The following is a 20,462-nucleotide window of genomic DNA, read 5'->3' on the forward strand; positions in this document are numbered from 1 at the left end:
CCTGACAGTGAGAAAAATTTTGTACTTGCCCCCCATTCTAATAAAAAAGACAAGCTTTCTGTTCTGTTGATTTGATAGCTTGGAAAAGAAAGTTTCTTGCAATAAAATACACTCAAATTCTTTTCCAATCTACTTAAAAAGTAGAAAAATATAATGCGAATACATTGGAATAACCATTAACACTTCAATTACTGAACATACATACACAAAGTTTTGTTAATTTCAATGAAGAAAGAATAAATTCCAGGTTTTCTAGCACTAAAGTTGGTTTCTAACAAAAGTTCAGGTGATCTGTTTATCTTCTGATATACAATATCTGGGAGAAGAGTACTACACAATCATCAGTAACAAGAGGGAAGAAACAGACTGTTTCTTACTATATAATAAAGCAATATTATTAATATAAAATGTAGGAAACCAAAAGCATCTCAACTACGCATTTGGAATGGTGTTGTTTAAACCACTGTACCTGTAGAGGAAAAGATCTTTGGCCAAACGCTTGGGTCCAATGATTTTGAAAATGATCTCATATGTTTCAAGTGCCTTTCGATGAACTCCTCCCGGCAAAGCTGGATGAAGACATTGTGCTAAGCGCTTGCCTATAGTAAGTTTTTTCGGTACCACCTGGTATTTTGCATTGTTCTGTAGTACCTGATAAATCAACGTGTTAAGAAAAACAGCACAACACAAGTTAAACGTCAAATGCACGTTTTATACATGAGATCTTTAACATGGTCAGTAAGTCACAACACAGACCTAGGTTACAACACAAGAAAAAAACTCAGTTTTTAAGAGGTACTGTGGAGCTTTTTCTTTGCAATGCCTTTCACTTGTACACTCGCTATAGATGGAATTGCGAAGGCATTCAAAACTTCACTTGCAATCATCTCCTTACTTACAGCTTGTCCATTTCATTTTACTCATCCTATTAAGGATAAAAATTACTATCTCTGTTAAAATTAACTGCCAGTATCCCAAAGAGGACTATTAAACTGTGGGTGGCGAGTCTGGGATAACTTTAAGAAACTGTTATGGAGCAGACAACATACAAAACTTTACCACTGCCTGAAACTATATAATCACTTCAGAACTGGACACAGAATTGCATTTACATCTTCAGATTTTTCTTTCCCAGTACCATAGCCTTCACTATGTATACACATGCAGCAAGTATTACCACAATCAGTGAAACTGAAACAAATGGGAGTTTACACAAAGAAATTATGCCACTGGCATTGCCCACTTTACCGTCATTCTTGATTTTCCTTGTTTAAAGGGTAGAATTTAAATGCATCAGATCTGTGACTTTCTATGCTAAATTCTGCAAAACTTCATATTGGGGAGTGTGTGTGTAAAGGGAACTCGATGGAGATCCCTAGAAATACACAGGACTGATTAGAACATGATTTTTTTATGGATATCAGAATCGGTATTCATTTGTAAACTGCTATTAAAGATCATGATGATATTACACATTCAGCTTATTAACTCTTAAAACAAATCAGAACAATAACATTCTCTGGTCAGTGAATGATTTCAGCCCCATCTTGTAACTTGTGCTTTGTAAAAATATTTATGAATATAAACGTGATATATATTGTGATATTATGAATATAAATATGATATTTATACCAGCTATTTTTCACACTATTTCAGTAACACTGAATGACTTTAGAATTAAATGTTTGTAATGAAAAAGATGTTGCATTTATTTCCCCTAGAAATGTAAATAACTTTTCCTTTTACTTACAATTATAAAGGGTTCAACTGTAAGTCTTAGAAAAGCATTTGTTTGATTTGTTTGCTCCTTGCATACAGGCAATATTTGGCTCAGACTGCTAGAATATTTGCAAGAATATTAGACCGCTAGAACCTTGCACTTCTGCATTTTTACACCAATACCCTTTGCCAGGTCCTGAATCTTAAGAGACCTGCCAGGCATACCTTGTTCAGCTTTCCAAGTGCCGATATTAAATCTGCCCATTCACTGGAATATTCAAAGTTCTTCAGTGCTTTGTCAACAGCTGCTACATAGTTTCTGTACTTGGAATCAGTCAGTAGCTCCAGCTCCTCCGTGTTCATCCTCCCACGGTGTCCCACTAGAGAGTAGCTTGCAATTCATGTACAGGCATTACCTGTTCAAAATAAAAAATAAAACCCCCTGAAACCATTGTTTCCAGATACAGATTCTTAAAATACTTTTCTATAAAGAGCACTACATTTTCCTCAAAGGCATTACAAAATATCAAACTGAAATTAGTTTACAGCAATTTCTAACCCAAAGCTAACATATTGCACACAAATATTTAACACACGTCTAAAAGAGTATATTTGCAATCTAGTTCTGTTTAAGAAAAAACAAAAACAAACCACAACCCAACACCACACAAAACAAACAAAAACCCCTAGGAAATTAATGTACTGCCCCTCCCAAAAAGCTTTTTATTCTAAACAATGCAACAAAGGGATTTATTTTTTTTTTCCCTCACCTCTGGGTCCATCACCAGAAAAACCCACCCTTCCACAAATCAGCCCTTCTGAAAACAGAGAATATTGATCTTACTGAATCACTTCCAGGAAAAAGACAAGAATGAAGGACACATACAATAGTCACACATTATTCAGGGGTACTGTCATGCATCAACACTTGCTTTTACAAGACCTAGAATTCTAATTCAGTGATGCAACTCTACTTTGTTTTTATATTCTCATCATCAATGCACAACAAAAGTATATGTTTACTATTGTTCTGTAATCAGAGGCTTTTGCAATTTACTCTCTACATTTTCATCACATGGTAGTTTACACAGAGCAATTAAGGTATTCTAGTTCCAGAAACACCACCTCATACGTTTATAGGTCATACACTATTTATTTCATGAAATTCAATCACTATTAAAAAGAAATATGACTTTAAAGCTACTTTAACCCCAAACAATTACAACTCATAACGGGAAATTCTATTGTGGCATGTTTGTGAAAAGGGCAGGTTTTGTGCCCCTTTTAATTGGGGTCTTTTGGGAGCTGTCTCTGATACTCAGCTTCAGAAGAAACCTCCCACCCAGCAGATGCTGATCTCTTCTGTCTTAATTAAAGGGAAATGGGAAGAAAATTGCATGCAGAAGCACAGGCTGAAGCATGGTAGACCAAAACCCACAAACAAACCACAGAACAGGTATAAAGAAGCTGTATTCATCAGACTGTCTACTAGGTATGATAAATAGAGTCATGCTGAAAACAGCAGCTTCAGTGAGCCCTTTCAGAAAGGACTGGAGGAAATGCCTCATTGGCCCCTATTCCCAGTGAGCAGCAATATGACAAAATAGCAGGACTCTGAAATGAAAAATCCCTGTGAAATAATAGAGCAGAAGAATTAACAGAAATAAGAAGTGACATTCTGATTTCTGGTGGTTCTAAAGTTGATGGAGACAATAAAAACACTTATCTTTAAATTCTACTTCGAAAGAAGTTTAAGTGTTTTTAGACCAATCAGAAAACTCAATTCAATTTGTAATACTTCATGTAATAAACACACTCCAGTTGTGCAAGATGCATCAAAAACATATGATAAAAGGCAGCAAAGTGTTTATATGATCAATTTAAAATGTTTTATATGGAGACATAAAAATTTTCATTTGATTTGTACTACAACTATCCCTCCCTTTAGTGTTCCCCTCAAAATGGTTATGAAGCTGCTATTTAATAACTTTGTCAACAGTTCTCATAAGGAGTTACCACTGAGTGAACAACATGAAAGCCTAGGTAGGACTGGTTAGCTACCTGAAAGCCAACTCCTTGCCATGTTCTTGAAACAACCCTCAAACCTACCAACTATGTCACTACTAGTACTGTTACCTTTTCAGTACTCCACAAGGTAAAATGAAAAAAGCTATACTCCAGCATCTCCACATTAAGACAGTAGTAAACCAGGCTCAAAATTTCATGACTTTAATCTCATCATTTATCGCAAAGTACCCTGGCAGATATTTGCACCCTTCCTTGTGTCCTTTATTTAACAGGTGCTTCTGAAGATAAGCTTTAATTCTCCCAAACTTGCTTTTGTTTTAAGTGCTAGAAGAACCTTAAAATAAGTGTTACTTCAGTCAGAAACAGTACACTGCCACTCTGGGTTGCGGAGAGGGACCTTTGAGAACACTCTCACCCTAACCTTTCACGCACAAGCACATATACAGTGCCAGACAAGCCCTCTTCTGTTGTCATCACATTTATCTTTTCTTCTACAGAACAACAAAAAATTCCACATTAACAATTTCTTTATCCTTGTTACTATCTTTCTCCTTATATTGCTCACCTCCTGGTTTCTCAGCACTGTAAGGGAAGTTGCAAGAAAAGAAAAATAAGGGACAGACAAAAGGAAGAAAAAGAACTGGGACAGCAGAAGTGAATAAAAAGGCCAAGAATTACAAACCTTTTGCACTCTTGATTCTAACTGCAGACTAATAATGACAGATTGTCTCCAAGGCAGGACAGAAATGCAAACCATTACTTCAAAAACGTATCCTGAGTGCCAAACTGACAGATTTCACAATACCCCACTGGTGTAAAGCACTTACATCTTACTTTTTATCTAAAAAAACTATTTCATGTTGTTTTATTTTATAATAACTATCTTTCTTTGGATTAAGTCCAGAAAAAGATCAGGTTTGCTTTGAAAAAGCTGTAGAATGCCAAGAGATTTCTCAAAGAGACAGATGCACAACTGCCAACGTCTGAACTCCAAAAGTAAAATAAAGTATTAACACTAAAAAAGAAGAAAGGACCAACATACAAAAGCAGCACAACTCTCATTTTTCAGGCACAAAGGATGGAGAAAGAACTTGACACAGCGAATAATGCTTTCTGAGTGAAGAAAGCATCAACATTCTTTTTTTATCCACACAAGAGTGCAAAAGGTTTGTAATAAAGCATAAATGTAACCGCTCCTGGCTGAGTGGAAAACAGGGCTCTGTCTTCCTCAAGTGCTTGAAAAACCTGAAAGTTGAGAGTGGACTGATTCAGGATTATCAAAGGTTAGACAAAATCAGCAGGAACATGGGGTTAAACAGGCAGCTTTTTTTCAGACTTGCTAACTGATCATAATATTCATTTTAGAAACATAAAACAACTTTGACTGAATAACCTATACTTTTAGACAAGTCTATTGCACACAGCTTATACTAATGCATTTACTTTAGTCATGTAATTGACGTTTACGTTTATCCATATGTTATCAGCTAATTTAGTAATTTTGAAGTTTTGTATAGAGAAGAAAAAACCACTGTTTTCTTACTACTCTATGGTTATGGTCTCATTTTTCTTTCTTAAAAAGAAAAGGGTTTATATAGTTCAAGGTTACAGGGAGAGAAAGAATTTTTCCCACAATAAAGAGCCTCTATTTTAAACAATATATCTTCCAAGCCATATCAGTAGCCATAATGAGTCCTGGATGCAGAGAAGATACTATGTAAATCTTATGTATTATTTTTATAAACTTGGCACTATTTGTAGTCCAAGACCACTGAAACTACAGGAATATCCATTTTTATTAGCTCTCGTGTAAAACTATACTTGTCCTACAAGATTTACTTTTTGCTTAGCCTGAAGATACTCCAAAATAATATTTTCTTATTTCTGTCATGCATTCTTACTGATACTTTTCTGTTCTCTTCATCGAAAATAAAACCGCAGATCTAAGAATACTTAATTTTACAGCACTGGTATTTCAATACAATATTAAAGCTTAGTAATGTCTATCTCCTTGTAAGTATCACACCCTTAACCTTTCAGAATTTACTACTTTTAAAAATGAGATAAATAATAAAATTCAATAGACTAAAATAATTGAAAAATAGCAGTTTCTGCCACACCATCAAACATTCCAACGCATAAAAATTTTATCTTGCCATTCTACAATCACCATTTAGCATTAGGGCCAACTTCCCTTTTAATGGTCTTTATCATTTTGAACAAGGTATTAAGAGCACCATTCTTTTGCTTTTGCTGGTTCCCCCCTTTTGGCATTCCTAATGAGATCTGACAAGCTTCTCAGACTGAAGATTCAGTCACTCTCATGAGTTTGGACATAGGTAATCACTGACCTGTTAGATGGCCATACCTCCTCCTAATGGATGACAAAAAGTAAAAGGGGGTGTCCCAGCAGAAGACTTATTATCAATGAGAAGAAAACTACCTAAGCAGTGCTATACACTTTCAAACTATTTCATAAGACCACCTTTAAATCATAAGTGATTGCAGAAGTAGGTCTTGACACTTAATACCTTCTACTTCACCTTCTTGTGAGGATTAAAAACCAGACACTGCACAATTCTGTATATTCCTAGATGTCTGTAGTCTTTGAGCATGACTTTGACAAGGAAAGCAGTTACCTGGGGCTGTGGATTTCCTTTTGCTGGGAGTTGTGCATAGTGTGTTTACAGACCAGCCTTCGGTTCCTTTCATCAGTGAGGGAGTCCTGGTTTTCCTCTGAGTCGTATTAAGATGATACTGCTACAGCTGCGTTTTCCACAGCAAGTGCTCATCCTTCACAACTCACACACCTAACAGCCTTCTGCCTCACATCAACAAACTACTAACCTGTTTAATAGGCTCTAAATGGTTTTCACCTAAAGAAACTTGATTGAGAGGAACAGCAGCTTTATCAACATTTACTCAATAAAAGCTGCTTTCATTTAGATTCTGTCTCAATTTAATCACAATGTTCTAAGACTTCCCACTAATTCATAAGCTCTCCAGTATCTGTTGTACCCTAAAGCTCCTCTTCGGGTTTGATTTGCTACTGTTCTGCTCTTACATTTTTCAAGCCTCACAGAACTGCTCTATTTGTCTGCTTCACACCAATCTGCAACATTGCAATGGTCACTTTGGTAGAGGTCAAGGGGCTGATCACTGTGGAGCACAAATCTGTGTATGTCATGTCACTTAAAACATTCTCAAGTTTTGTCCCAAGTACTAGAAGAATCTGAGCTCAAACTTGCTCCCTTTGAATTCCTGAGTTTCAGCTTTGCAATATTTCAAGGCTTTTTCTAAAATTGTTTACTGTTTCAAGTGTGGCTACGGGACATAAAGTAAAAGAACTAATAGATAATAAAAAAGCAGATGAGAAAAATCTAAAATTTCACAATACTGAGCTATTGCTTTTTAAGCTGTGTACACTGCCCATATACCAAGCTGGTAACTGCAGAAACACATTTTTATTTAAATAGACTTAATACAAACAGAATCCTTGTCATTTGGTAATTTCTTATGCTTTGCTTTCTCTCAGAAGCATTTAAAAGCATGAATGGCAAAATAAATACTGCAAATCCCAGGCTAGGCTCTGAAGATAAAAACCAAATGTTGGAAACATATTCTTCTATCACCAAAGATGAAGATTTTCCAATTGCAGCTAATTATTTCTAAATTGACTTTCTACAGAGTCCTCATCTCAGACTGTTTTAAAGAGGCATCTCTAATGTCTTCTGAAGAATAAGAACTGTTTGAGCTTCTCATTTTGGCCAATTGCTATTCCATACAGTAATGAAAGATGCAAAATCCCCACATATTACCCAAATAAACAAAGCAAAAAAACCCCCCCGACTATATAATTAACTGTAATTAGCCAAGATGTCGTTAGTAACCTGCAACAGTATCAAGCACTTAATAAGATCTAATATTGTGATTTAAAATTTCCCAGTACACTTTTCCAGCCAGGCAAAATTCACAAATGGAAACAGCTTATTACATTTTTCCACAGAAAAGCAACACTGCTTTAGGTGTTCAAATTCCTTTCCATGACAAAATTAAATTAAATTAGCATAACAATCTGTGCGTTACCCACACTGGCAATCACTGCTAAATCAACACAAGATGTTTTCCTGAGAGTGATTCTCATTGAACAAGAATTAAATAGAGAAAACCTATGGCTTGAACTACAGAGGTCAGAGTAGGCACCCAACTGGATGAGCTCCCTCCTTCTGGTTTTAGAATCTGCAAAACATTGTTAATTATTTGTGTTTATTATTACACAAAAACCAAATTGTCAGTAAAAAGAAACTAAGTACACTTCTTCTGCAGGTACAGGAAGTCACAAAAGAAAGATGACTGGAATAAAACTCTAAATCTACCACTGAACATAGTCTAATGGAAATACATAAGGTATGTAAAATGTTCTTTCTTCTATTGCTTTTTTATGGTATTCCGAAGCCTGACATACCAGACATGAGTTCAGAAAGAACAAGTAACAAGCTTAAAAATTCATAAGCAATCTACAAGAAGCCTTCTTAGTAATCAACTTCTCTGTTCACTGTTTAAGAAAACAAATTTGTAATTATGAACAATCTCCAAGTGAATGTATTTGCTATAGAACATATTTTTTCAGAAGTAAGTATCAAATCATGTCTATCTGTTTATCAGAGGAAGAAGAAAGTGACCAAACACTTCTTACTCTTGTTGGTAAATACAAGTCTCTTTCAATTGCCTCTTAAAAACAGAGTTAGAGTGGCATTTTAACCTCTCTACTCACTTCTATTTTATTGCAGCTATTCAATATATTGCAGGTGAACTGCAAAACAGTTTGATATACCAGACTGAAATTTTGATTCCAGACCCACCAACAGAACACTACTGATCCCTTCTCTTCCAGCCCTTGTGCACTCTTGCCTACATGCTACTCTGGATCTTCTTACCATTTGTGGCAAAGTACGAAGAGAAAAGCTGCCCTGTTCACTACAGGGATCTCCAAGTGCTGCTGTAGTAAAGCAATAAAAGGTTTCCTCTGTTAAAATAAACTTTGACTTAATGCCAAATAATTATTTTAACCACATCTAATAGTTAAAAATTAATTCCAGAAAATATGAATAAAGCAAAATAAATAGATATTAGCCAATGAAAGCATTGTAGTGGCATACAACAGATGCTCGAGTGACAATGTGATATGCTGTCTGTATATATATACATGACAGCATAACATTGACTGTCTTCCACAGTTAAGTCCTCTTGCACTACATAAACACTGGAATCTTAAATTAAATGTTCTACTTTTAAAATGCCACATCCTTCTTGAGATCAAATCAAACATTCAGATTTCACAGATCTGAACTTCCATCACTCAGTAAATGAAAGGCGATGATTTGCATCTTCGTGATTATAATTCAGGTCAACCATGAACTGAAAATATTTTCTTCTTCCTAAAATATTATTTTCCCATGTTTTTTTCCTTTCTAGCAAAAAAAGGATTCCTGAATTATCTATCTACTATAACTTAATCAGCATGCATTTTACATCTAAAATGAACAAAACTACAGACATCCATGCTTATTTTAAATATGAAAAATATCTAATGTCTTTTAGAAAAAGAGATTACTTAGAAAAAATGATAAGTCAGAATAACACAACATAGAGAGAAATGGGGAAATTCTTCCTTGAATTTGTAGTTATCCTTCAATGCTCACTTTACTTCGTCCCCTTCTCCCCCTTGTTGACCACTGTATTTCAACAAATATTTCAACCTAGATCTAGAACTGATCGCTGTTTACCTCTTATTCAATTACACGTTCGAAGGAGAGAGAAAAACAAAAAGAATACCTAGAATTTAACCTGCACTTTTTTGACATGTTTGCAGAAGGTTTCCTCCTTAAACTTCATTTCATCTCAGTTCAGAGCTACCATCTTTATAGCCAATTTAAATTACAGCAGCAATGCATCCATCAAAGAAATGTAAACAACTGGGGTAAAGGCATTTTTTTCAATAATCTTCATTTCAGTCTCCAGGCTGACATCCCAACAATCCCAAATGCAGAATATGACATTTAAGATTGTTATATTTTTTTAAATACATGAAAAATGTCACCTCCTGGAGTCAATAAGTCACCTTGATAATGCAGAGCCTAACAGAAACACAAAATCCTTACTCAGAAATTAACTATAACATTGTATATATGGTATCACATACTGTTCCCTGGAGCAAAACAGACTGTTGCCCTGCTGAATAAGGTAAGCTTGCACCTGGGTTGGTAGGGCCTTTTTCAGTTATGCACAATGAAACAGGCAACATAGCACAGTTACCAGTTGCCCCACCTCCATAAAAAGATCCTAAGACTGCATACTAGAAATAAGGCTGCTTGAATAACTCCAAACAGAATAGGGAAGGTATTTATCTGACATAGCTAAATCCACAGTAAGCACACAAGTTTGGTGGGTTGGAAAAATCATTACCAAAGAGAAAATGAGTCTGTTCCATGTCAGTGCAACTGCACCCTCCCCATGGCTCTGGTGCCACCTGTCAGCACGGTGAGCTTTGTGCTTTTCCTGTCCACAGTGGAACTGTCCAAGTCTCACAGGCTTGACTAGACTTTGGGGCTACTGTCCTCTCTGTTGAGGAATGACAGATAAGTAAGTACATAATTTCAAATAGTTACATTCTCTCCACGTGTCTGAGCACAATAACAAGACAAGTTTCCTGAAATAAACTACAGGTTATTTTCACTTTTACATCTCAACCTCACACCTTCAAACGGTTACTATACCCTCCCTGAAAAGAATTCCTTTTTAACTAGCCAGCTCTTCTGATCTTTAACAAGCATTTACTGATGGAAGACTTATCTTGAGGTATTCTTTTTCTTCTTGCTTATTTTTTACTGTCAACATGTTTGTTAAACAAACAAACATGCAAGCTATAGCAAACTTAACAATTAAGAAAATCTCAAACCAGTAGTACTACGTTTAAACTTTGCCTTGTACTATAGGTTGTTTTAAAGGAGAGTTTGCCAACTTCCGGATTCTTTTTGGCTTGGTAGACAAAAACAGGACCTATATCAGTTTCACTGTCTTACATAAATGCCTGCAGCACTCTACTGAGAGAGGAGCCTTGCTTGCAGGGTAACACTGTGCCTTCACATTGTGACATCTCTTTAAATATTCCAGTACACAGTATAACACAGAATCTACCAACTTAACACAAAAAATAAAAATAAATGGTGACTTGATCATTTATACTTTTATTATTTTTCTACAATAACTTTAACACTGAAAATTTAGATGAACCTTTTATTCATCCATACCCATTGCTGTGATAATATGTAGCTTCAAAAGAGTTTAACGTTCTCTCTCCAAACAACCCTGATACTTCTTTTCACAAAAACATGTCAGAAGTTTTCATATCCTTATCATCACCTTACTCAGGTAAGCATTTAATACAATGCATTTGGGCAAGACTTTGTCCAACTTCCTTTGTTATTATACCCTAGGGTCCTAAGATATTGCTGGTTGAAATTTAAAATTAATTAATTAATTTATATCATTTTATTCTGATTTTAATGTATATGCATTATCTAAATTGTGGTCATATTCTGCAATGCATCCAATTTCACATATTCTGCAGAGAGATTTCAAAGGAATTTATAAAGCAGAATCATTTTCTGACTGTTTAGAAAACAATGGCTGGACCAAAACTTGTTCACACTCCTTATCCTCAGAAGTAAGCCAGAAAAAACATAAACATAAAGTTAAATCCCCTTTCATTTTTTCAAGTGATCCCAGAAACCAAATTCAGCAAAGCACCATTGCTCAGCTTTATATAATTTTTTATGTTTATATTGAAGTACAAGTTTCTGATAAAAATAGAGATGTGATGACTAGTGAAATCATTTACTGAGTCTCTTTGGTGCTTCTTCGCATTTCTTGTTTCAGTTACTGGGATGAAACTGTTCATCCTGCAGTGTTTCTTCTCCCCAAGCTCTCAGAGGGAAACGCAACACTTACTGTTTCTATTTATCATTCAAGTTCTTTTCAGCTACAAGTCAGGGCAACATGATTATTAATCTGAAAGACAACTTATGTGCATAGCAATAAATTACTTCCATTTTTCCATTTCACGCTTTAGGAGGTATCATTTAGTTTAATCTCTTTTCTATCTCCTATTTTTCTCAACAACTTCCAAAACAGTTTTTTTTTTTTACAACATGCTTCATACCTCTTCTTGGTTCTCTCTACACACTACATATTGAATACAATGTAAACACCAAAATAAAAAAGAAAAAAAGTAGAACAGTAACAAGCATTTTCAGTCAGCCCAGCTAAGCAATCATTCCCAGCTAGGCAAGAATACACTAAAGGTGGACTGCAGTAACTCCAGTCAAGCAAACTAAGCCAGCAAAGAGCAGGTGGAAGCATCCTCCCCTTATTCAAATGGAGAGCAATGGCAGAAGAATATAGGCTGAGTCCACCAGACCGTCTGCATTCTTACCCCTGTAGCTTGCTGTGCCCGTGATGAGTATTTCCAGTGGTCAGTGTACCAGTATTTTTGCACAAGAAAAGCACTACTGGTATAAAAATGGCCTAACTTCTGAACATAACTATCCACTTGAATGCACAGCCATTCCAGTAACTGAAGATATAGGATAACTTGTCTTAGCAAGATGTTGTTTAGACATCCACTGTCACAGGTGCTACCAACAAGCCCAGAAAGTGAGACATTCAGTAAGTTCAAAATTCAGTCTCTGCTTCCCCATCTGTCATATACAGGTTGCTTAGATTCCAGAAGTGCCTATTCTCATTTCAGTTAAAACAAACCTGGGAATTATACTGCTAATGTTCTGACTGCTTTCAGACTGACATTCCTCCACATGACATTCCTCCACGTCATATTAAAAATGACTATACATTTTGGATAACCACAATATTTAGACATCACACTACAATTAGACCTGCAAATGGTCTACTGTATTTCAGCCTGGTTTTGAAGTTACCAATATTTTAAAAAAAGAAAAAAACCCCAAACCAAACCAACCAAACAAACAAAAACAACAAAGAAGCAAATCTGACAGCCAGACCAGCCTAAGTATGTAACACAGATAGACCAAGACTTGGCAACAAAAACGAAAGACCATGATCTTCAACCTTATATTATGTCCTCTTGTTACCTGCAAGCATCTAGCCCACTACCGTTTAGATAGAGCCTTCCCATTCCTATAACTGGAATTCGGGTATCACATGATGCTGTTAACCTGAGAGCCGTAACAATTCACCACTACTGCATATAGAAAGAAGATCCCGTAGTGAAAGGGTCCTTGCTAATCAGCAATGAAAAAACAAGGACTGAGTCACCCAGAACAAGCTCATCAAAACCTGTACCCCACAGCCAGCATATTTTAGGATACTTAAAGAGATAAACTGTTTAGGCTTTTCTGGTTATTATTACAGGTATGCAAAAGCTATTTCTAAAAAACATTTAACACCAGAAATTCTCACGTATTTATGCTTTACAAGTGGGCGTCACAAGATTTAAGGCCACCCCTGAATCAACAGATGAAATTTAACTCTGCACTACACAAACTACAGCCATACGCCCCACGTATCCTTCCAAACATCACATGCAACAACCCAAGCAGGCGAGGCAGCCGCCAGGAACCTGACCCAAAAGAGGCCCACAGCCCTCCTGCGCTCAAGGTCAAAGCAGGACTGCCGTGGCAGCCGAGCGCCGAGCCTGCTCCCAGCCGGGACGAGGTCCCCGAGGAAGCCCCTCCAGAAGGGCGAAACCAGGCCCGGCCAGCAGCGCCCGCGGCAGGTGCCGGGGCGGGGAGGGGGGATAAGGAAACCTGGGCACCCACCCGGGCAGCCGTGCGCTACGAGGGACAGCACCGGCGAGCGCAGGGTGGCCACGGAGCGGCAGTCGCCGAGCCAGGTGCCACAGGCTAATTGACGCAGGGCAATTAAGAGGCTAACCGCTCTCCCCAGGTCCTCGGTACCTGTCCCCCGCCCCCACAGCCAGCCCGGGCCCGGTTCGGCCCTCGCCCTCCTCGGCGGTGCCCGCGGCCCGGCACGGGCAGGGGAGGGGAGGGGAGAGGAGAGGGCCGGCTCGGCTCCCGGCACGGACCCCGCTCGGCTGCGGCGCCCTGCCCAACCCAGGCGCGGCGCCGGGGAGGGAGGAGGGGAGCGGCGGCCGCCAGGCCCCGCAGCCTACCCGCGGCGGGGGGAGGCGGAGGAGGGAGAGGAGGGGTCGTCGGGGCGATCGGCGTTACCTGAGCGACCCGAGCCGGAAGCGCCCGACCGCCACCGTCACCCCCGCACCGCCCTGACAGCTCCCGGCATGCACTGCGGCGCGCCTCGCCCGCCCCCGCGCCGCCGCTCCGCGCCCCCTGGCGGGCCGCGGCCGGAAAGGCGCAGCGGGCGGGAGGCGCGCTCCTGCGCGGGGCGGGGGTGTGCGGCTGCGGGAGCGCGCAGCGCCCGGCGGGGCCGCCCTCCGCCGGTAGCGGGAGGCAGCGGGGGCCCGGCGCGGGAGGCGGCTGCGCGGCCTCAGCTGCGCGTTGTGCGGAGTGAGAGGCGGCGCTGCGTGCGGGCCGCGGGCGGCCGTCACCTGGGCCTCGCTGCTGCTGCTTGCGTCGCGGCACACGCGGGAAACCGTGTCGGTGGGTGGGCGCACACGCGCTGGTGCAAATAAGGGGGTTATGTGTATGTGTTTGTGTTTGGTTTGCCTCATTCTTACATAGTTCACCGAATACAGCGCAGGTAAAAGCAGGATGCAAGTGGAACTTTAGAAAATATTGTTGTGTTTGTAGTGGTTGTATTCAGATTTTTCTAAACCTTGCGGTTAGTATGCTGGAGGCCTTGTTACACAGAAAGGTGCGTAAAGTGCGCACGTGGACAACGGTGAAAGGAATTTTTTACTGCAAGAGGGATTTTCAAGCGGCCGGTTCCACGGTATGAAGGGTGCAGTTCTTGAACTGCACTCTTAGTTTCAAAGTCATCGTTACAGTTCTCAAATTTAAGCAGGCTTCATAATAGCAAACAGTTATTACGGTTATAAATTACTTAAGTAACTGCAAAAAAAAAAAGTGCATTCAGTTTAGATAATACATCTTGCAGACTTTGAAAGACGAGTAAATGTTTCTAAAAGACTGCTGGGGGAAAATCTCATAATATTTTTTAATCTTCTACTCAGTGACTTATGTTAACAGCCAGCATTACAATAAAGGAAATGCAATTCCTTTGCTCATTAAATACTCCAGGATTCAGTAGATGAGAAACAGTTACTTTTTGGAAAGCTGACAATTCCCACTGGCTTTCTGAGGCATTCAATATGACTGTACAGGCCGTGTATTTCCAATTAAGATGGTGCATTTACACTTATTTTTCTTTGAAGATACTTAGAAATGCATTGGAGATTTAATTCACGACTGGAGTTGGTGGTGCTTTTGGAGCTGTTTAAAAGTGATCTTCACAGAGGTGATGGTGCTTTCAGTAACTACATGCTTTCACATGCTCCTGCACTGTGAAGGGGTTAGATTTCTAAGCTTCCCCATTGCTGAATTTAGTAGCGGCAGTTACAACTCGGAGCTCTGAAAGAGTGCTCTGAAATTGTCTCATCAACCTTATGTGCAGTGGCAATCAAAAACACACACCACCCCCCGCCAAACATTGTGCGTTACTGGGAAGAGTATTGCAAACAAGATAAGGGTAGTTGTTTGGCTTCTGTATAAAAGGCTGGTGCAGCCTCAGGTTGATTAGTGCATCAGTTCTTGTCTGCACAACTCAAGAAGGATGTAGAGGAGTTGGGGAGGGCACAGAGCAGGGATGCTGCTGCCTCACAGCGAGAGCAGTAACAGCTGGGACTGCTCAGCATGGAGAGAGAGGAGGCGGGGAAAGGATTGGCGGAGATGTACAAAATCATGAGAGATACAAAGTTGTTAACCAAATCCTGCCGTATGAGAATGAGGAGGCACCTCATGAAAACAGTGGAAGATCATTTTTGCGACATGTAAAGAAAATGCCTTTCTGCAAAGCCGATTGTGAACTTCTAGAACATACTGCTGCCAGAGGCTGGGGACTCGGTCACTTTCCATAGGTTCAAGGACACATTATTAATATTGATGGCAAACACATTTGTAAGTGAACACTGAAGGAAATAGGCAGGCATGTACCCTTCAGCATCCCTAATGCAACAGAGGTGCAGGGGAAGTACCGGGAAGTGACCACACTAAGGAGCAATTCCTAAATAGTGTCTCCTTTTAGTGACGTTGGTGTCAAAACACAAGCTAGATGCATCACTTATGATCGGTGTACTTGCGCTGTAGGGTAATAACCTTAATTTTTGTGTAGTTATTTCATTGCAGAAATGGTGAGAAACCTATAATAGACAATTTTTAATAAATGAAGCTCACACCCTGCAAATACTTAAGATTATTCATAACTTTGTAGCCTTGTGTAAGCCTTTGTAAAATCAGGGCGCAAGGTCCTTTTACTAATAATACTAGGAGTCAATTCTCCTATAATTACATGGATTCTCTTTGATGTGTGACCTACTTGCTCAGAACAATTTAACCTGCCTTACGTACATTGGTTTGTGAAGTAATTGGAAATGAAAGCCACCATGTGGACTAAATATTTTTCCTTCTTAAAAAAGCAAACAACAAAAAAATCCCAAAACACCACCCTCAGGATGGCATGTAGATAATATAGTCTGCATCTTAGAATACTTGAGCAAATTCAAGCTCTGTAAGGAAAAATACTTGTCTGAGGCAGTTTAGCCAACTATTGCCTGCCATATTTTTCTCGCAGAATCTAACTTTATGCCATCTACTTCTTTGGGACTCTCCTAAGGCATCTACTTGGTTTTGCCATCTCCCAGGACTAAGATTACTTCAAAGTAATCATGTCTTAGACAGTAAATTGCTATAAAATTAACATGTGCAGGTCTGCCTCTGTAGCTTTGCAGATCATGTTTTCAAATAACTCTCTGCAATTGCAGAAGGTCTTGTCACTGTCATCAAATGTAAACACTTAACATTGCAAAAGACTAGTTTTTTCCAAAGCAAAAGCTTCTTTCCTTGGTGTTGTCAAATACAGACCATTGACAGCCTCTTACATACTGTGAGGGTGGCGTGCTGGATGAAGCACGCAGTGGTGACAGCGCCCGTGAGCTAGGGGACAGTCACACAGCTGACCAAGCCAGAACTGCAGCAGCACCACCATGAGAAAGTGGTAGATAAAAAGAGTAGTGGGTGACTCCCTGCTGGGAGGGATGGAGAACCCCATCTGCCAGCCTGACTTGCTCTCTGGGTTTTATGCTTGCTAGAGGCTTGGATCGAACATGTTGCAAGCACATTGCCAAGGCTTGCCGGGCCTTCAGCCTACTACCCCCAACTGCTTATCTGCATGAGCGCCACTGATCCTGCCCTCTCTGTGAAAGAGCATCTTGGGTATGTGGAGCTCTTGTTTGGGCTGGGCAGCGGGCTGGATCAGAGCATGCATGTCATCGTCAAAAGAGAAGCCAGTGAGGGCGGCACCTCGGTTTAGACATGTTACAGACCACCCGCTCAGGATAAGGCAGTGGATGAAGTCTTTTGATAGAACCCGATGAAGCCTGTATCTCACACTGCCTAGTTATCGTGGGGGACTGGTGCCCCTGGGAAGGATGAGCCCTGGGGACCAGTAGAGAGCAGGAGTGCCCGGCTGGGGAGCAGCTCTGCGAGGAAGGGCCTGGGGCCCTGGTGGGCTGCAAGCTGACCTGGCCCTGGCAGCAGCAAGGGCCAACAGCATCCTGGTGCAGATCCAGGAGACAGATTATCTCTTGTTACTTGGCGCTTGATAGACCACATCTAGGAGACAGTGCCTGTCTTCCCCCCACACCCCTTGCAGGGAAGGTGTCCATAAACAGCGCCAAGATGCTGGATGCCACCAGGATGGTTGGCGCTGGAGCACTGTGAGGTGAGATGGCTCCGCAGGGGGAACCTGCCACAGCCCCCAGTGCCTGCGGGGAGGTGCCCTAGATGGACCCAGGCTCTCCTCACAGCGGTGGCGTGGTTAGGAGGGCAGGAGACGACGGGCAGATGTTGACACACGAAGGGGTTCACACTGGGCATTAAGAAAACCCCGTGCGACCAGCCGGGTCCTGGGGCGGCTGCCCGGGCGGACGGTGCAGGCCTCGACCTCAGGGCTCCGGGACCGGAGGGGACCGAGGCCCGACCCCGTGGAGCAGGTGGCGGGCGGCTGGCGCCGACCCGGCGCGCTTTCCCGCCGCGGCCACCCGGACGGCGCCGGCGCCAGCGGTAGGCGGCGCTGTGGCGGGCGGGCGGCGGAAGAGCGGCCGCTCCCTGCGCGTGCGGGCGGCGCCGTTCCCCTGCGGCATGGCGGGGGGGTTTCTGCTGGAGATCAGGCGGGGGACGCAGAGCGCGTTGCTGGTTATCCGGTAGTGCGGGGGTGCTGCCTGCCTTCCGCCGCTCGACCCGTGCGGAGCGGCCGGGGCCGGCGGGGGGAAGGGCTGGGGCGGCGGGTCGGGCTTTTAGCGTCTTTAGCCTGAGAGCGGGCGGAGGGGAGAACTCGGGGTATGTCACCGCGCCTCCCCCTGCCCTTCCCTTCCCTTCTTACGCGACTCGGAAGAGCCAGAGTTACGGTGCAAATAAATGCTTCCTGAGAGCGGTCGTTTATTTCTCTCGATTGCTCCGCGGGCGACCCCGGTGTAGTGGGTGGGTTCCCCGGCGCGGCTCGGGCCGCGGGGGAGCTGCGGGCCGCCCCCGGGCTCGGTCCCCCTGGCTGCGCGCTGCCGGCCGGGCGCCGCGCCCCCCCCGCCGGCCGCCGAGTTCGCGTTGCGTCGGGCGAGGCGTAGCCCAGCTCCGGCGCCCGCTTCGGCCGGCCCGTCCTGACGCCTTCAGCCTGAGGTAAACCCGGTACTTTGCGTCCGCAGCGAGGCGGAACGGCCCAGCTCGCCGGTGGACGTTTCGGTGGCCGCGGACCGCCTGGAAGTGAGAAGTGGCGGGAGCTGCGAGGCGGCGGCGCTGCCGGCAGGGGTCAGGCTGGCCCCGTCCTCCTGCCGCGGCCTGCAGCGGCTCCCCGGCGGCGGCCTGCACCTGCGCACGGGCCTGCGCCGCCCGCCGCCCCGCGCCGGTAAGGCCCGGGCGGGCCCTAGGCGGTGGGGGGGGGGGGGGCGGCGGCGCGGCAAGTCGCTTAAAAAATAGGCTGCTCTGCTTAGGGTTACGGGAAACCTTACTGCTTTCAGTGGGCGTGCGAACAGGCTCAGAAGTGTAGGTTCTGCAGCGCAAAAAAACCCCGAAACCAGGCCCAGGCCAATTGGAGTTTGTGGTTTGCATTGTGCATATGTTGTTGCTTTTCCTAAAAGGCTCTCTTTAGCTCTGAGTTAAAGATTTAAACAGGAGCTAATAACATTTAATAAATTTGTCGGTTTTAAAAATCAGAAGTTCAAAACGTGACGTACTAGAGGGAAACACTGTTGCTAAATAAGTATTTTGTGTAGGAGTTTGAGAACCGCTCTCAGTTCTTCCCCTGTGTTTTCCCACACAGCTTCAAAATACTTTTCTTTCTTTCCTATTTTGTGTTTGGTAGCTGAAGATGAAGTAATGCGATTCATCCAGGCTAGGGTGCTAAGGTTGTCACCGACCACTTAATCCTAAAGGATTGTGATTTTTGTGTTGAGGCTTGCTGTTCTCACAGCCTCTGTTTGCAGAGGTTAGTGTTGCAGGTAACATCCGCAAAGTTACCTTCTTCATTTCCATGATGCTAATGCAGGTCTAGGATGTGATCGCATAAGTAGGAAGCATGGTAGGATAGCTGGTGCTTGCTTTCGTTCTAGTATGCAAGGTCAGTATGTTTAGATTCATTTAATAGGATGTAACACAGAAAGATGTATTAAATAACACAAAATTGTCATTTTGTGGTTTTAAAGTAGAAATGACCAATAAAGTATGTGATGTACAATAATGGCTTCAGCACCAGAAACACACTCGAGTACTCTGGTGATTGTATAGTATTCTGAGGTTGCTTCTGTATATGAATCTGTATTTATACATGTGCTTTGACAATTCAGTTATACAAAAATTATTTAGTGTGTGTTTATTAATGAGACATACTTCAAAAGATCTGGGATGAAGTTTTTAAAAAATTACCTTTGAAGTCATACCAATGAAGAACATCTATGTGAACCAGATGGCCATTGATGTATATATTGGGTAACCTTCGTTAGCCTTTAATGTTGTATATTGGCATGCAAAACTGGAAGTCTCTCCCATGAAATTCTGGAACCTTTTGAAGTACTTTTTGTTTGTGGTTGCAACCTAAATCTTAAATACTGAATGCCAGTGCTGAGAATATACTTTGATAGTTTAAGTTTGAGAAAGTGGACAATGCAAAACATAGGCATGCATACAGCTAGGCTTACAGTTTTACAGTTTTACTTTTCTTCCACCTAGTGTTATTTGATAATTTGTAGAGACTTTTATAGCTTTTTTTTTAATTTGGAAAAGTTGTCTGAGCTGGCTTTTGTGAGACCATTTTTGCTTTGCTGGCCTGCAGAGGGTGTTACTGTCTGTTCCTTGGGTGGTACCGCAGAGGCTGCTGTCTTACCTGCATGAAAATTTAAAACTAGTCCTGTCCGTGTCTGCCCCACCCGCGCCCCTTGACTGTTTCGTGTTGCATGTTGGGATGTACCCTCATATTGCAGAGATGCTGATTAGCAG

General features: G+C 41.9%; 2 protein-coding genes across 16 annotated transcripts in view; one reads left to right on the forward strand and one right to left on the reverse strand.

Annotated features, from left to right (window-relative positions):
- The window catches only part of DOP1A (DOP1 leucine zipper like protein A), a 67,959-nt gene extending 53,855 nt beyond the window's left edge, over nucleotides 1–14,104 (reverse strand). For 3 of the 10 annotated variants that reach the window (XM_040598020.1, XM_040598021.1, XM_040598011.1), the window contains exons 1-3: nucleotides 14,016–14,104; nucleotides 1,945–2,135; nucleotides 470–651 (exon numbers count right to left, since the gene is read on the reverse strand). In XM_040598020.1, coding sequence (XP_040453954.1) covers nucleotides 470–651; nucleotides 1,945–2,082 — 320 coding nt within the window. In that variant the 5' untranslated portion in view covers nucleotides 2,083–2,135; nucleotides 14,016–14,104. Of the gene's footprint in view, nucleotides 1–469; nucleotides 652–1,944; nucleotides 2,136–2,489; nucleotides 2,538–10,212; nucleotides 10,369–14,015 lie in introns of all 10 variants that reach the window. The other 7 variants (XR_005828452.1, XM_040598016.1, XM_040598013.1 and 4 more) reach the window with 4 other exon arrangements.
- A 3,975-nt stretch (nucleotides 14,105–18,079) lies between these two features.
- UBE3D (ubiquitin protein ligase E3D) overlaps nucleotides 18,080–20,462 on the forward strand; it is an 82,133-nt gene continuing 79,750 nt past the window's right edge. For all 6 annotated transcript variants that reach the window (XR_005828470.1, XR_005828471.1, XM_040598343.1 and 3 more), the window contains exons 1-2: nucleotides 18,080–18,181; nucleotides 18,677–18,876. Coding sequence is in view for 4 of the 6 variants with exons in the window: in XM_040598343.1 (XP_040454277.1) it covers nucleotides 18,120–18,181; nucleotides 18,677–18,876 (262 nt within the window). In the remaining 2 variants the exon portion in view is untranslated. The remainder of the gene's footprint in view (nucleotides 18,182–18,676; nucleotides 18,877–20,462) is intronic.

This window comes from Falco naumanni, chromosome 6, assembly GCF_017639655.2.
Source record: "Falco naumanni isolate bFalNau1 chromosome 6, bFalNau1.pat, whole genome shotgun sequence".
Taxonomy (NCBI): Eukaryota; Metazoa; Chordata; class Aves; order Falconiformes; family Falconidae; genus Falco; species Falco naumanni.